General features: G+C 38.3%; 1 protein-coding gene and 1 non-coding gene across 2 annotated transcripts; one reads left to right on the top strand and one right to left on the bottom strand.

The window, feature by feature from the left end:
• Positions 1-3,738: 3,738 nt before the first annotated feature.
• On the bottom strand, positions 3,739-5,373 carry LOC127205265 (PDZ and LIM domain protein 7-like). The gene is given in 1 exon segment (XM_051164466.1): positions 3,739-5,373. A coding segment is annotated over 1 exon segment (1,374 nt). The 3' UTR covers positions 3,739-3,999.
• A 6,172-nt stretch (positions 5,374-11,545) lies between these two features.
• On the top strand, positions 11,546-11,649 carry LOC127205448 (U6 spliceosomal RNA). The gene has a single exon (XR_007832656.1). It is a non-coding gene; the product is annotated as a U6 spliceosomal RNA (small nuclear RNA).
• Positions 11,650-16,747: the final 5,098 nt, after the last annotated feature.

The following is a 16,747-nucleotide window of genomic DNA, read 5'->3' as shown; positions in this document are numbered from 1 at the left end:
TTATGGACATTTCTTTCTTTAGGTTGGGAGAGTTTTCTTCTATCATTTCATTGAAAATGTTTTCTGAGTCTTAGAGCTTGGAGTCTTCTCCTTCTTCTATTTTTAATATTCTTAGATTTGATCTTTATATAGTCCCAGATTTCTTCGGTGTTTTGTGTCAGGAACTTTTTAGTTTTAACATTTTCTTTGATTGATGTATCAATAATTTTGACCATATATACCACACTTTTATTTGATTGCTGTTGCTTGTGTCCATGGTTGCTGTTCTCTGCACTATGTTTTCCAACTCTAAGATTTCCTCAGTGTGTGTTTTTGTTGATGTTTCTATTTCCCTCTTTAGGTCTTGAATAGTCTTATTCATTTCTTTCTCCCACTTGATTGAATTTTCCTATAATTCTTTATAGAATTTATTTAATTCCATCATCTGTTTGGATTTATTTTCATGTGTTCTTCATAGGATTTATTTAATTCCTTCATTTCCTAGGATGTACTTCCCTATAATTTTTATATGATTTATCCAATTACTTCATCTGTTTGAATGTATTTTCCTATATTTCTTTCAGAGAATTATTTCTCTCTTTCTAGGCTTCTATCATTTTCCTCACCTCAGATTTAAAGTCTTTCCTTGTGCTTCATGTCTGTTCATCTCTCCAGGGCTTTCTGTGTAAGATTACTGGTTTCTAGTGGGGTTATATGGCTCTGAGTTTTATTGCTAGTATTCTTGCACTATCCTCTAGGCATCTGATTGTCTCTGGTGTTAGCAGGCTTAGAGATTCCTCCAGTGAGTTTGCTGTTTCTGTTCCACATAGGCCAGGCAGTTTGGGAGCAAGTAAAGAGAGCGCCAAGCTGAAAGTTGTTTGCTATGTCCCCCCAGAGGCCTCTTCAGGATGGTGGACAGTGAGTGTTAGAGCCTGAACCCAGCTCAGCTCAGCTTGGTTCTCTATCTCTATCCCAGTTGGGTCAGGCAGAAGAAGAGAGTGGGCTGAGAGATTTCCAAGCCCAAGGCTGCTCAAATGCCCTATAGTCCTTTTCAAGATGTTAGGGCTTTTCCTATCTGCTCTATGTTTCAGATGGTTTAGGCCAGTAAGCAGCTTGGGGGCTGAGAGAAATTGAAGCTTGAAGCTGCTTGAGTGCACCCAAAACCTGCTTGAGACAGCAGCAAATGTGAGTCCGGACTCAGGTCTGTCTATCTGCTCTGCATCCCAGATGGGCCAGGCTGGTAAATAGCTGAGGGGCTGATGGGGAAAAGAGTCCAAAGCTGCTGGGGTGCTCCACAGGCCTTCTCAAGCTGAGAGGGCTCTACTTATCTGTTCTGTGTCCCATAGGGCTAAGCAGGTAAGCAGTTGACTGTCAGAGAAGGAAATCAGCCCCCAAAGCTGCTCATACAATGGCAGCTAATGAATGTGGCTTGTGCAGGACTCTGCCCTGTGTGTCTGCTCTGTGACCTAGATGTATCAGTCCAATAAGCTGCATTTGGGCAGAGGAAGATCAGAGCACAAAGCTGTTCACAAGGTTACAGCTAATGTGGATTATGGCCAGAGCAAGTCTCTACTCAGCCTGTCTGCTCTGTGGTTTTGCTGCTTCAGACCAGTAGGCTTCAGGTGGGGAGCGAGAGATCAGAGCCCAAAGCTGTTAGCAGGATGGAAGCTAATGCACATCGTAGTCCACAAAAGTCTCTGCTAGCCTGGCTGCTCTGTGTCCTAGCTGTGTCAGAACAGTATGCTTGAGGTAGGTGGGCAGAGATAGACCCAGGTCTAAAGCTGCTCACAGGATGGTAGTTAATGCTGCTTGTGGCCAGCACTGGGATTCGGCTCTGCCTGTATGCTCTGTGTCAGAGATGGGCCAGGCTGGTAAGCAGCTCGGGGACTAAAATCAGAACCCAAAAGTGCTTCGGTGCCCTGCACTCTCTCAGAATGGCAGTTAATATGGATTGTGTCCAGAGCCAGGACTCAGTTCTACCTGTCTGTTCTTTGTCCCGGATCTAATAAGCAGCAGATGGGCAGTGAGTGTCCAAAGCTACACTGATGTCTCACAGTCTTTATCAAGATGGCAACTAATGTGGGTTGTCCCATGAATTTTTCTGTTGGTTAGCTGGGTGGCCAGAGGTCAAACACACCCATGCTCTATACAATGAAGATCCCTCTCACCTGGGAATCAGCAGCACTGGTGTTTTGTAGATCTCAGTTTGGTATTTAGGTCACTGTGCAGTATTGGTGTCCAGCTGGTCAGAAGCAGTGTGTGATTGGCACCACCATCTTTTATCACCTTGTTGAATAGTGTGAGAAGTTTTGACATTAGTTCTGTTTTGAGGATATGGAAGAGCTCTGTGCTAAAACCATCTGGCCCTGGGCTTATTTTTTCTTTGTTCTTCTGGTTGGGAGACTTTTGATGACTGTTTCAACTTCCTTAGGGCTTATAGGACTGTTTAAACCATTTACTTCATCCTGATTTAACTTTGGTAAGTGAAATCTGTCAAGAAAATCATCCATTTCCTTTAGATTTTCCAATTTTGTGGAATACAGGCTTTTGAAGTAAGAGTTAACAATTATTTGGGTATCCTCAGTATCTATTGTTGTGCACTTCTTTTATATCTGATTTAGTTAATCTTTGTACCCTCCCTCTGCTTTTTAGTAATTTGGCTGACAGTTTGTCTATCTTGTTGATTTTCTTGAAGAAACAGGTCTTTGTTTCATTGATTCTTTGTATTGTTCTCTTTCTTTCTAATTTACTGATTTCAGCCATGAGTTTGATTATTTCCTGTCATCTAATCCTCTTTCATGTGTTTGCTTCTTTTTGTTCTGGAGCTTTCAAGTGTGCTGTTAAGTTGTTAGTATGGAATCTCTCCAATTTCTTAATGAAGGTGATTAATGCTATGAGCTTTCACTTTGCACTGCTTTCATTATGTGCCATTAGTTTGACTATGTTGTATCTTCATATCATTGAATTCTAAAATATCTTTAATGTGTTTCTCTATTTCATCCCTGAGCCAGTGATCATTGAGTAGGGACTGGTTCAGTTTCCATGATTTTGTAGTCTTTCTGTTTTTTTCTGTTGTTGTTGTGTTCTGGCTTTAATCCATGGTGATATGATAAAATACAAGGGGTTATGTCAATCTTCTCTTATCTGTTGAGGCTTGCTTTATGACCAAGTATATGGTCAATTTTGAGGAAGGTTCCATGAGGTGCTGAGAAGAAGGTATATTCTTTTGTGTTTGGGTGAAACGTTTTGTTGATATCTGTTCAGTGCATTTGCTTCATGACATCTGTCAGTTTCACTATTTCACTGTTCATTCCTCTCTCGGTGATCTGTCCGTTTATGAAAGTGGAGTATTGAAGTCTCCCACTATCGATGTGTGGAATTTAATGTGTAATTTAAGTTTTAGCAATGTCTCTTTTATGAATGCGGGTACCCTTTTATTTGGGGCATAGATGTTCTGAATTGAGATGCCAACCTTGTGTACTTTTCCTTTGATGAATATGAAGTGTCTTTCCCCATCTATGTTGGTTAGTTTTGATTGGAAGTCTATTTTATGATGTACTAGAATGGCTACTCCAGGTTGCTTCTTGAGTCCATTTGCTTGGAAAACCTTTTTCCATCCATTTACTCTGAGGAAATGTCTACATTTGATGATGAGGAATGTTTGCAGTAGAAGGATGGATCCTGTTTGTACATCCATTTTCTAAGTCTGTGTCTTTTTTTTTTTTTTTTTTTTTTTTTTTTTTTTTTTTTTTTTTCACAGCTAGATACAAGCTTATTGTGGCACGGAAGTGAACCCAGCCTGGCATGGCCAGCACCAGTGAGCGATGGTGGTGGAGGAGGTGTGGGAAGGGGGATTGTGAAGAGGGTGAGACAGGACTCAGGGAACCCCAAGATCCGGCCAGGAGTTGGGGCTGGGGCAACTACTGCCAGCCCTCCCCACAAATGCTAAGGGTGATCACTCTAGATTTTTCGACCCTTCAGGCGGGGCGGGCGAGGGTGGCAGTAGCATGTGGGAGGCACTCATACGTGGGAGAAGACATGGCTCTTGCACAAGCCCTTGTCCTTCTTGGAGTAGAAGGTCTTTCCTTCCAGGTTGACCTGACATAATGTGCAGACAAAGCAAGTGTCATGCCAGCTGAAGCCCAGAGCTTCCAGGAAGCGGTCTCCGTTGTCAATCTTGAAGTCACAGACTCAGCATTTTGTGCCGAACATCTTCTCGTAGTCTCGCTCGCAGTAGGGTGCCACTTCCTCCATATAAAACGCTCTGTTGCGGATAGGCGTTTTGCAGGCGGCACAGGTAAAGCAGTGCACATGCCAGGTCATCTTCAGCGCGTGCATGATCTCTCCAGCGATCTTCTTCTTGCATTTGGCACAGCTGGGTGCATAGCGTACATCATAGCAGGAGGAGCAAAAGATCGCCCCCTTCTCCTCAAAGAAGCCACTCTCTTCCAGAACCTTCCCACACTGGCTGCACACAAATTCCTCAGGGTGGTATGCGTGGCCCAGTGCTACCAGGTAGCGGCCCCGGATGACCTCGTGGCACTGGTGGCATATGGAAGTTTTGCCATTGTTGCTGCCCACTCCTGTACCCCCTCCAGCTGCGGCCTGCACTACGGAGGTGCGGTTCTGCAGCGGCGTGGGTGTGGCTGGCTGGCTGTGCCGGGTCAGCACTGTGCTCGTTCTGTCTGGGGCGTAGCGCTCAGCGAATGCAGGGTCCACAGCCCAGGGTGGGCAGCTGGTGGGGCTGGGGGCAGTGGGGCCAAGCCAGGGTTCCTGGGGTATAGTTGAGGTTGGGGCTGGGGCTTCTGTCCTGGGCACCTGGCTTGACTTCTTCATGCATTCCTCATCCGGGTCTTGCATGAACTCTGTGCCCGTGAGGTGGGCAAGGATGCAGAAGGAGCGGGATTGGCCTGTCCCTGGCCGTGGCCGCCAGTCTTCGGTGTTTTCCATCAGCCGCTGCTTGCTGGCATCGGGGGCCAGCTGTTTGAGCAGCTGTCCATTCTGCTGTGGGGTGCTGTCAGCAGGCGGGGGTGCCCCAAAGGGCCGGGCCATCTTGTTAAGCGAGGCGCTTGGTGCAAAAGAGTACCTCGGGGGGTCGGTGGGAGGGGCCAGGGCCTTCTGTGGTTTGCTCTGAACAGGCTGGGCCCTGCTAAGGCCCAGGCTGAGGCGCTCCCCACAGGCCCGGATCTTGTTCTGGGCCTTGATGTGCGTGAGGTTCCCTGCGTTCTCACCATCGATACTCAGCACCCAGTCTCCTACAGCCACGCCAGCCTGCGCAGCTTTGCATCCAGGAGTGGGCCGAGAGATGGAGAGGGGCACATTGATGTCCTTGCCCCTTTGTAGCCCGAAGCCCCAGGGGGCTGGCCCCTCCAGCACTACCTTGAAGAAATCCATGGAGCCAGCTACTACCCGGCTGGGCCGCTGCTCGGAGGCCTCCAGGAGCCGCGCTGGGATCCGCCACTGCGCTCTCAAGTCTGTGTCTTTTTATTGGGGAATTGAGTCCATTAATGTTGAGCAATATTAATGACCAATTATTGTGAATTCCTGGGATTTTCATGTTGTTGGTGGTTGTTTGTGCATGTGTCTGTGTGTGTGTTTCCATTTTTCTTGTTATGCTGATGTGAAATTATTTTATGTGTTATATTGGATGTAGTTAACCTCTTTGTATTGATAGGTTTGGATAGATATTGTTTAATTTTTGTTTTGTCATGGAAATTCTTCCTTCTCCCTCTATGATGACTGAAAGTTTTGCTTGATATGGTAGTCTGGACTGGTATTTGTGGTCTCTTAGAGACTAGAAGACAAGTCAAGTCACTAAGTTGTTCTGACCTTTAGAGTCTCTGCTGAGAAGTTGTATGTAGCTTTGACAGATCTATCTTTATATATTATTTGGGAAAGTAAGCAGTGTTGTGGTACAAGAAATGTAGCAAAAGGTATGAGATGCAATTTACTGCTGTTGAGTGTTCTTTCAGAGGAGTTGAAAGGCAGAGGATTGGATAGAGGGAGGGCTTACCTGAGGTTCCTAGTAGAAATAGGCCTCTGGAATTTCAGGTAGAGTTGTGGTACAGGAAATGCACCCAGGTTATGGGGTCTGTACTCTATTGTTTTAACTGGATTGTTTGGTTTGTCAGTGTCTAGCTTCTTTAGCTCTTTATATATTTTGGAAATTAGCCCTCTATCACATGTGGCATTGGAGAAAATCTTTTCCCTTTCTGCAGGCTGCCATTTGTCCACATAACAGTGTCATTTGCCTTACAGGAGCTTTTTAGTTTCATGAAGTCCCATTTATTAATTGTGAATCTTACAGTCTGCACTATTAGTGTTCAGGAAATTGTTTTCTGTGCCAATTCATTCAAGGATATTCCCCATTTTCTTTTCCACTAGATTTGGTATATGTGGTTTTATATTGAGGTCTTTGATCCACTTGGACTTGAGTTTTGTACATGGTTATAGATATGGATCTATTTGTATTCTTCTACATATTTCTATTACAATGTGAGTGTGTATGCATTTGAAGCATAGATTTGCTGAAGTGAGATCGCATCTTGGTGAATTTTTCTTTTTGTGAGTATGAAGGGTTGTTTCCCAAATATTTAGATTAACTTTGTCTAGAAGTCTATTTTGGTGGATATTAGAATGGCTACAACAACCTGGTTTGGAAAATCTTTTTTCAGCTCTTATCTGTAAGGTAATGTTGATCTTTGTTGTTGAGGTATGTTTCTTATTTGTAGCAGAAGGGTGGATCCTATTTTTATATCCATTCTGTTAGCCTGTGTCTTTTTATTGAAAAATTGAGTCATTGATATTGAGGTATATTAATAACCAATAATTGTTAGCAGCTATAATATTGTTGTTGGTAGTAGTGATAGTTTGTGTGTGTGTGTGTGTGTGTGTGTATACATGTGCATGTGCAAGAAACTGTGCATATGTACATGCTTTCCTTCTTTTCTGCTGGTATAACATTGTTTACTGTGTTTTTGTGTATGTAGTTTGCTTCATTGGTATGGAGTTTTCCTTCTGGTACATTTTATAGTATGGATTTGTGGATAGATATTGTTTACATTTGACTTTATCAATAGATATCTTCTTTTCATCATTTATTGTTATTGGAAGTTTTGCAGTGTATAGCAGTCTGGGCTGACATCTTCCATTTCCTAGAGTATACAAGATATCTGTCCAGACTCTTCTGGCATTCAGAGTCTCACTTGAAAACTCAGTTGTAATGCATATAGGTCTGCCTTTATATCTTCTTTATATGTTTTAATCTTGCAGCTTTGAATTTTGTCTTTGTTTTGTATTTTAGTGTTTTACTATGTGTCAGGAAGAATTTATTTTAGCTCAGTTTATTTCTTGTTCTGTAATCTCCTTGTACCTTTCTTAGCATGTTGTTCTTGGGATTAGAAATTTTTTCTTCTATGATTTTGTTAAAAATATTTTTTAGTCTTTGAGATGGAATTCTTCTCTTTCTTCTATTCCTATTATTCTTAGCTATGGCCTTTTCATACTGTCCCAATTTTCCTAGAAGTTTTGTGTTCAGAATTTTTCAGATTTCACATTTTCTTTTACCCTTGTATCCATTTCTTCTATTATGTCTTCTATGCTTGAGATTCTCTCTCCCAACTCTTATATTCTGTTCATGACGTTTATGTCTATAGTTTCTGTTTGATTACCTAGATTTTCCATCTCCAGGATTCCCTCACTTAATGTTTCCTTCATTGTTTTTATTTGCATCTTCTGGTTTTGAACTGTTTTATTCATTTGCTTCATCCTTTTGCTTTTTCTTAGCTTTCTTTTAAGGAATTCATTCGTTTGCTCTAATTGTTTTTGTTTTCCTGCATTCCTTTAAGGGATTTCTTCATTTTCTTCTTAATGACCTTTATTGCCTTCATAAAATTAGTCTCAGTGTCATTTTTTCTGCTTTGGATGAATTGGAGTATCCAGGGCTTGTTATGTTGGATAGCTGAGCTCTAGTGGTGCCTGGATGTTGGTTTTTTGTGTTCTTAAGCTGGCCTCTAAGCATCTGGATTTGGGGGAGTTATAGGTTTATGTGCCAGTTTCTGAGTTTATTTTTGTAGGAAGGGTGTTTTCTTCCTTGAATTCTATTTTCTTTCCGGTCTTTTGGCCTAAGTGCCCTGTGATTCTTGTGACAAGTGAGTCCTCAGGTCTAGTAGGGTGTTTCTGGTGGAATCCGTGGGGGGGGGGGGCATGTGCTGCATGAACAATAGGACATTGAGTGCTAGAATTGCCTCTGGGGTATGGCGGTTCTGTAAACAAGTGTGGACTTTGTGCTTCCAGGTATGAGCTTAGCTCAGGTGCTCTGTTTACCAAGATGTCCTTTATTGGGGCAGGGATCTTCTGAGTTCCTAATACCTGTATGGCCTATGATAGATCAGGGGCCTTTTAGAGTTGTGGTGTGAGATATGGTGCTATGGAAAAGAATGCTATGGCTGCTAGTACCATTATGGTCTCCAGTAAAGCAGTGCTCCTGCACATTCCTTCACATTCTAAACAACCTCTTTAGCTTTCCTAAAGCATGCAGCCTATAATTCTACTCAAAATGAGATACATATACAAATATTGGTTCAACAATGTTTCCAAAGCTTAATTTTTGGATATATAGTACCTACATATAATTATAATGTTTTATCAATGGATAAGTTACAAAAGTATGGCCTATGGAGGCACTATTCAGTGATTAAGTAAAATGAATTGCTGATAATGCAACAGTGTTATCTCAAATACATAGCAAGTCAAAAACTTCCATATACAAAAATTCAATTGTATTAATTTTTGTATGACTCCAATCATGAGCTCTTAAGAAACTAGAAACTAATAGCAGAATTTATATGATATTCTAAGAAGAAACAAAGTGACAAAGAACTCACTTGAATGCTGGGGGATTGTAGAAGCCATATATACCCATATATATGGTTTGAGGAAGCAATCATTTCCCAATAACATGAAGCTCTTTGATATTGGTTATATATGGTACACAATGTACCTTAATATCACTGACATGATATAAATCATTTGAATAATGACAAAAATTTAAAGGTTCTAAGTCTGTATAAATGTTAAATGGAAATGAGTTCAAGTTGAAGATATTACCAGAATTAAAATAGATTCAGAAAAATAAATGATTTACTATTACAGTAAATTATAATCATTTTATATCTCCTCTGTTTAAAAGTATGTCTATAAAATACACAGAACAAAAGATAGAAGAATATAAGAGTATATAAATGAATCTGTATTCATAAAAGCTTTAATGCACCTCTGACAAAACAGACCAAAAATTATAAGGTCATGGAAGGTTTTATGAATTATGATATATAAAATCTTGGCCAACTTACAAAGTATAAATATTCTTTGCAAATGTGTATTCTTTATTTTAAAAACTGACCATACTCTTGGCATTTATAGACACATAGAACATTTTGTTGACACTGAAAAAAATAGGAAGTCAGAAATATACAACAGTGACATTTCACTAAGTGAGTGGCATCTGAAAATGCAAGGTCAACTCAACATTCAAATGCAGCAGTGTGATTCAGCATACTTACATAAAAATAGTAATTTTCTACATACCATGTTATACAAAATAGGAGTTTGAAAAAATATACCCATTTATAACCTCCTGACACATGCATAACAGGGCTTTCTAACATAGCATTTGCAAAATTATAAAATATTGTCTAACAAGATCTGAACAATATTTTCATATTTTACTCATTTGATTTTATATATATATATATATATATATGTATATGTGTGTGTATATATATATATATATATTCTGCAGAAAAACAGAGTTCTTGCTTGAATTCAGAGGTCCTTACTTGTACTCCATTGTTTTATTTGTTAAATCATTTTTCAAGAATGTCTTCTTTACATACTCATCTCAAATTATAGAATCCATGTTGTCCTTTCTGGTCCTAGCTTGAAATCATTTTATCAATGTGTTTCATTCACAAAAAATCTCTTCCAGTAATTCTGTTCCTGTTTTTGTAATATGCTATTGAGCATATATTATAGTATATGACAGTTAATTTTGTAATTTATTTTTCCCATCAGTTTAAAGCTCCTATAATATAGAAAATAACTTTACTGTCTTCTCCACATCACCCAACTGAATGCCTTGGGTAAACTTGATCACTATTTATTATTTCTTAAGCATAATAGAAATTTATTACTTCACATAAAAGCCTTTCTTGTTACTTGTCATCTACAAAGCATGGAATCTTGCTTATTTAATTGATTCAGTGCACATCCTTCTGTATAGGGCATCTTTAACTGACATAATTGTCGAAATCCAAATGAACCATTAATTAACTGCCACACAATTTCATTTTAAAAGTGTGTGGTACCTCAATGACAGTATATAACTGAAAAACTAAAAAAGTTCAGTAAGAAAATAAGGTACTCTTCCAAAGATAAACTACAATTAACAATGTTCTTTCTTCTACAACTGAAATTAAAAACATCTCCCAGAAAAACTACGTGGTGAAATTATTAAACTTATATTTCACAAAATTATGCAACTTCAAAAGTCAAACAGAATCATGGGGGTGTAGAAAAAGGTAACATTATTTTTCTCTATTCATCTCACAGATTTGTAAGTTGCATCTTTGTGTTAATTAGCAATGGAGCTCCACAACTAAAGATTCATTGAACTGTGCCAAGCACACCTCTAAACATACATGTCACTATGCTAACATATAGAATTTTTAAGAATAAGTCAATACATGCAAAAGCAGATAAAAAACTTTAACAAAACATGATGTTCTCTAAAATGTTGTTATCATGCTTATTATCAGAAAGAATTCATTTCCTCTGTATTTGGTAATATAATTCCGTTGTCCTCCACAGATAGTATGTAGACTCAAAACTTATTAAATAGATGGCATAAAGATGTATTTTATGTATTTAGCAATGTAATCTGCAAATACTCTTATTTAAATTACATAACAGTTGTTTTGTTAATACACACCATACATTCAGGAAAAAGAATCTAAAAAGAGTGCAGGTGCTTTGCAAGGTAAACAGTTTACCATCATTGGAGAGAAGAAAAGAAAGATGATACAAAAAGTGTAAAGAAAAAAGAAATAACGAATCAAATCAATTCATAATAGATACTTTGAAGTACAGTCATGAATAAAGTCAATAAAAATGAAAGCCACTATTTGAAATTAAGAAAACTCTTCACAGAAGGCATGGATTAATTATTGTTATTCCTTTCAGAATTCTCTGAATGGTCTGGTTTTGTGTAGTCTCAAATGAACCTCTTTGATTTTAAAATCACTTTAAAACTTATTTTTAAACTTCTTTCTTTAATCATAGTATTTCCACTGGTTTTCTTTATAGATCATTCTGGAATTACAAAACGTTGGATTCACTCTTTACCTATAAATACTGCACAAAATCATCAGTGTTTGTAAAGAAGACTCCTTCTCCTAATTACATAAATTTGTTTATTGAGATGCAAGGTTATGTTCTACTCATCCATTTGGTTTCAGGCCTTTCAGGACTTTAAAATAATTGAAAATCATTTCAGTTGATCGTTGATGTTAATGAAAGTTAAATTAATGTTTACTTTAGCTGATATAGAGAAGAGTAGCATGGCCCCTGCCCAAGGATAATACACATATATCTGAAACATTCCATATATTTACTATAAGGAACACTCTAACCCAAGGAGGCTAACTACACCAAGGAAAGCATGGGAAATAAATAATCCCACATCAGCAAAACCAAAAACGATAACACACACACACACACACCACACAAATACACTCAACCACTACCAACATCAAAATAACACAAGTTAACAATAAGTGGTCATTAATATCTCTCAATATAAATGGACACAATTCTCTAATAAAAAGACAGAGGCTAATATAAGGATACAGGTTCTGTCTTTCTGCTTCATACAAGGAACACACCTCAGTAAGGATAGACATTATTTCAGAGTAAATAGCTAAAAAAAAGACTGTCCAAGCAAATGGACTCAAGAATCAAACTGGAGTAGCCATTCTAGTATCTAATAAAACAGATTTTCTACTAAAATTAATCAAAAGAGAAAGGGAAGTACACTTCATGATCATCAAAGGAAATATCCACCAAAATGATGTCTTCATTCTGAAAATTTATGCCCCAAATATAAGAGCACCCACATTCCTAAAAGAAACATCACTAAAGCTTGAACCACATACTCAAACCCACACATTAAAAGTGAAAGACATCAACACCCTACTCACACCAGTGGGCAGATTGTTGAGACTAAAACTAAAGAGATAAATAATGAAATTAACAGATATCATGAATCAAATAGACCTAGAAGATAACTACAGAAAATTTCACCCAAACAGAAAAGAATATACCTACTTCTCAGCATCTCATGGAACCTTCTGAAAATTTGATGATATAATAGGTCACAAAGCAAGTTTCAATGGACACAAAAGATTGAAATAACCTCTTGTATCTTATCAGACCACCAGAAATTAAAGCTGGAATTTAGAAACAACAGAAAGCCCACACACCCATAGAAATTGAACAATTCTCTATTCAATGACCACTGGGTCAGGGATGGAATTTTAAAAAATAAAATAAAAGATTTAAATAATTTCTAGAATGCAATGAAAATGAAGGCAGAACATATACAAATTTATGGGTAACAATCAAAGTAGTGCAAATCTATTCCACATAAAAGAAACAGAAGTAGCACCGCCAAACTCATAACACTAAGTGCCTTCATAAAGAAATGGGAGAGCTTTCATAATAGTAATTTAAAAGCACACATATAATCTCTTGAACAAGAAGAAATAAACACACCCAAAAGGAGTAGATGACAGGAAATTACCGAAGAGGGCTGAAATCAATCAATTAGAAACAAAGAGAACAATACAAAAAATCAATGAAATAAAAACCTCATCTTTGAGAAAATCAACAAGGTAGACAAACTAACTAAAAGACAGAGAGACAGTATCCAATTAACAAAATCAGAAATCAAAAGGGAGCATAACTAAAAAACATTGAAGGAATCAAAAGAATCATTATGTGTTACTTCAAAAGCCTATATTCCACAAAATTAGAAAATTTAAAGCAATGGATGATTTTCTTGTTGGATTTCACTTCCCACAGTTAGATTAAGATTGTGTAAATAGTTTAAACAGTACTAGAACCCATAAGGAAATTGAAGCAGTCATCAAAAGTCTCCCAACAAAAATGATCCCAGGGCCAGATGGTTTTAGTACAGAATTCTACCAGTGTGAAAAAGAATAGCTAATCCCAATACTCTTCAACCTATTGCACAAAATAGAAACAGAAGTGACATTGCCAAACTCATTCTATGAATCTACAGTAACCCTGATACCTAAACTGCACAAATACACAGCAAAGAAAGAGAATTTCACAACAATTATCACTCATGAACATTGATATAATAATGCTCAATAAAATACTCACAAACCAAATCAAAGAACACAACAAATACAACATTCACCATAATCAAGTAGGCTTCATCCAAAAGATTCAGGGATGTTTCAACATGAAAATGCATCAATATAATCAATATAATCTACCATATAAACAAACTGAAATAAAAAATATTATTATATCATTAGATGCAACAAACATCTTGACAAAATCCAACACTCCTTCATGATAAAATTATTTGCGATATGAGGGATAAAAGGCCCATATCTAAGCATAATAAAGGCAATATACAGCAAGATGACAGCCAACATTAAAATTAATGGAGAAAAGTTCAAAGATATTCCACAAAAGCAGAGACAAGATAAGGCTGCACGTTTTCTTCATATCTCTTCAATATAGTACGTGAAGTTCTAGCTAGAGAATAAGATAACTAAATGAGATCAAGGGTATTCTAATTGGAAAAGAAGAAGCTAAGTATCATTATTCACAGATGATATGATAGTATAAAAAGTGACCCCAAATATTCCACCAGAGAACTCCCCCACCTAATAAACACCTTCAGCAAAGTGGTTGGATACAAAATTAGCTGAAAAAATCAGTAGCCCTCCTGTATAAAAATAACAAATGGGCTGAGAAAGAAATTAGCAAAACAACACTCTTTACAATAGCCACAAATAACATAAGTTGTCTTGATGTAACTCTAACCAAGCAAGTGAAAGACCTGCATGACAAGAACTTCAAATCTCTAAAGAAAGAAATTGAAATGAAATTAGAAAATGAAAAGAGCTCTCATGCTCATGGATCCATAGGATTAACATAGTAAAAATGGCCATCTTACCAAAAGCAATCATGGATTCAATGCAATTCCTATCAACATACCAACAGAACTTTTTATAGACCTTGGAAGAACAATTCTCAATTTCATATGGAAAAACAAAAACCAAGAACAGCTGAAACAATTCTATACAATAAAAGCACTTCTGAAGGTATCCCTGTCACTGACTTCAAGAGCAATACTACTACAGAGCAGTACTAACAAAAACAGAATGCATTGGCATAGAAACAAACTGGTTGATCAAAAGAATTAAGTCAAAGACTGAGAAATAAACCTGCACATGTATAGACACTTGATTTTTTACAAAGAAGCCAAAACCATACCATGGAAAAAAAAGAAAGCATCTTCAACAAAGAGTGATGCTCTAACTGGATGTCTACATGTAGAAATATGCAAATATATCCATATTAATCATTCTGCACCAAATTCAATTCCACAGGATCACAGATTCAAAATAAAACTGGAAACACTAAATCTTATAAAAGAGAAAGTAGGAATCAACCTTGAACTTATTGGCACAGGAGATAAAGTCCTGAACAGAACACTAACAGCTCAGGCTCTAGGATCAACAATTAATAAATGGGACCTCATGAAACTGAAAAGCTTCTGTAAGGCAAAGGGCACTGTCAACCAAACAAACAAACAAAAAAAACCTGCAGCCTACAGACTGGGAACATATATTTCCCAATATGACATTCAAAAAGGGCTACTATCCAAAATATATAATGAACTCAAAAAATTAAACACCAACAAACCAAATAATACAATTAAAAAATAGGATACAGAGCTAAATGGAGAATTATCAACAGAGGAATCTCAAATGGCTGAGAAGCACTTAAATAAATTCACAACATCCTTAGTCATTAGTGAAATGCAAATCAAAACAATCCTCAGAATCTATCCTACAGCCTTCATAATGGCTAAGATTAAAAACTCAAGTGACTGCACATGATGGGGAGAATGTGGAGCAAGGGGAAAATTCTTCCATTGCTGGTGAGAGTGCAAACTTGTACAACTATGTTGGAAATCAATCTGGTGCTTTCTCAGAAAATTGGGAGTAGATCTACCTCACGACCCAGATATACCACTCCTAGGCATATACTCAAAAATTGTTCCACTGTACAACAAGGACATTTGCTAAATCATGCTCATAGTAGCTTTATTCATAAGAGCCAGTAACTGGAAACAACCCAGATGTCCCTCAACTGAAAAATGGATAAAGAAACATGTACATTTACACAATTGAATATTTTTAAGTTATTGAAAACAAGGTAATCATAAAATTTGCAGGAAAATTAATGGAACTAAAAAGATCATACTGAGTGAGGTAGCTCAGACCCAGAAAGACAGACATGGTATGTACTAACTTATAAACAGATATTAGGCATATACTAAAAGATAAACATACTACAATTTACAGCTCAAAGAATCTAAGTAACAAGGAGGTACCAAAGAATAATGTTTGAATCCCACTCAAAAGCAGAAATAGAATAGACTGCAGAAGTTGCTGAAGAGAAGGAAAAGGACAGGAGAGGAAGCGCTGAAGGAAATGAGGTTGGAGATCAGATGTGGGAAGAACTAGGCAGTGGTGGCATACACCTTTAATCCCAGCACTCAGGAGGCAGAGGCAGGCAGATTTTCGTAAGGTGAAGCCATCCTGATCTACAACGTGAGTTTCAGGACAGCAAAGAATACACAAAGGAACCCTGTCTCAGGACGAAAAAAAACAGATGTGGGGAAGGAAAGAGGACAGAGAGCTTTTGGAGAGAAGAAAACAACTGGTGGAGCATTTTTGAGACAGACTAGAGACCTAGGACAGGATAGGCTCCTGGGAGGATATTGGGGTGGTTCTAGCTGAGACTCCTAGTAGCTGGGCAGGGAGACTGAAGAGGATATCCTCTAACTGGACAGGACTCCTACTGGAGGAAGAGGAACACCAACCCATGCAGAAAAACATTCTAAAATTTACCCTGCCTACATGATGTAAAGATAGAGCAAAAATTGAGGGACACATTCAACCAATATCTGGCTCAGACAGAGACTCACACCAAGGCAACCCCTGACACTATTAGTGACACTCTGCTATGCTTTCAGGTGAGAGCCTACCATAGCTGTCCTCTGAGAGGCTCCATCTATCAATGGGTCAAAAAAGGTGCTGAGCCTCACAGCCAAACATTGGGAAGAGTACAGGGAGCCTGTGGAAGAGTGGGAGGAAGGATAGAAGGACCTGGAGTGGACAGAAACTCCACAAGAAGACAAACAGAGACAACTCACCAGGGCCCAGAGGGGCTTATGGAGAATGAAGCACTGCCAACCAGGGACCATGGACTGGACCTAGGCCCCTTACATACGTACCTGATGGGCATCTTGGTCTTCATGTGGGTCCTAGTAAGGAGTGCAGGACCTATCTCTGACATGGACTCTGTTGCATGCTTTTTGATCCATTCCCCCTAGCAGAGCTGCCTTGTCTGGCCACCCTGAAAGAGGATGAGCTCAGTC

Source organism: Acomys russatus, chromosome 21 (assembly GCF_903995435.1).
Source record: "Acomys russatus chromosome 21, mAcoRus1.1, whole genome shotgun sequence".
Lineage (NCBI taxonomy): Eukaryota > Metazoa > Chordata > Mammalia > Rodentia > Muridae > Acomys > Acomys russatus.
This window is presented reverse-complemented; position numbering and strand designations above follow the sequence as displayed.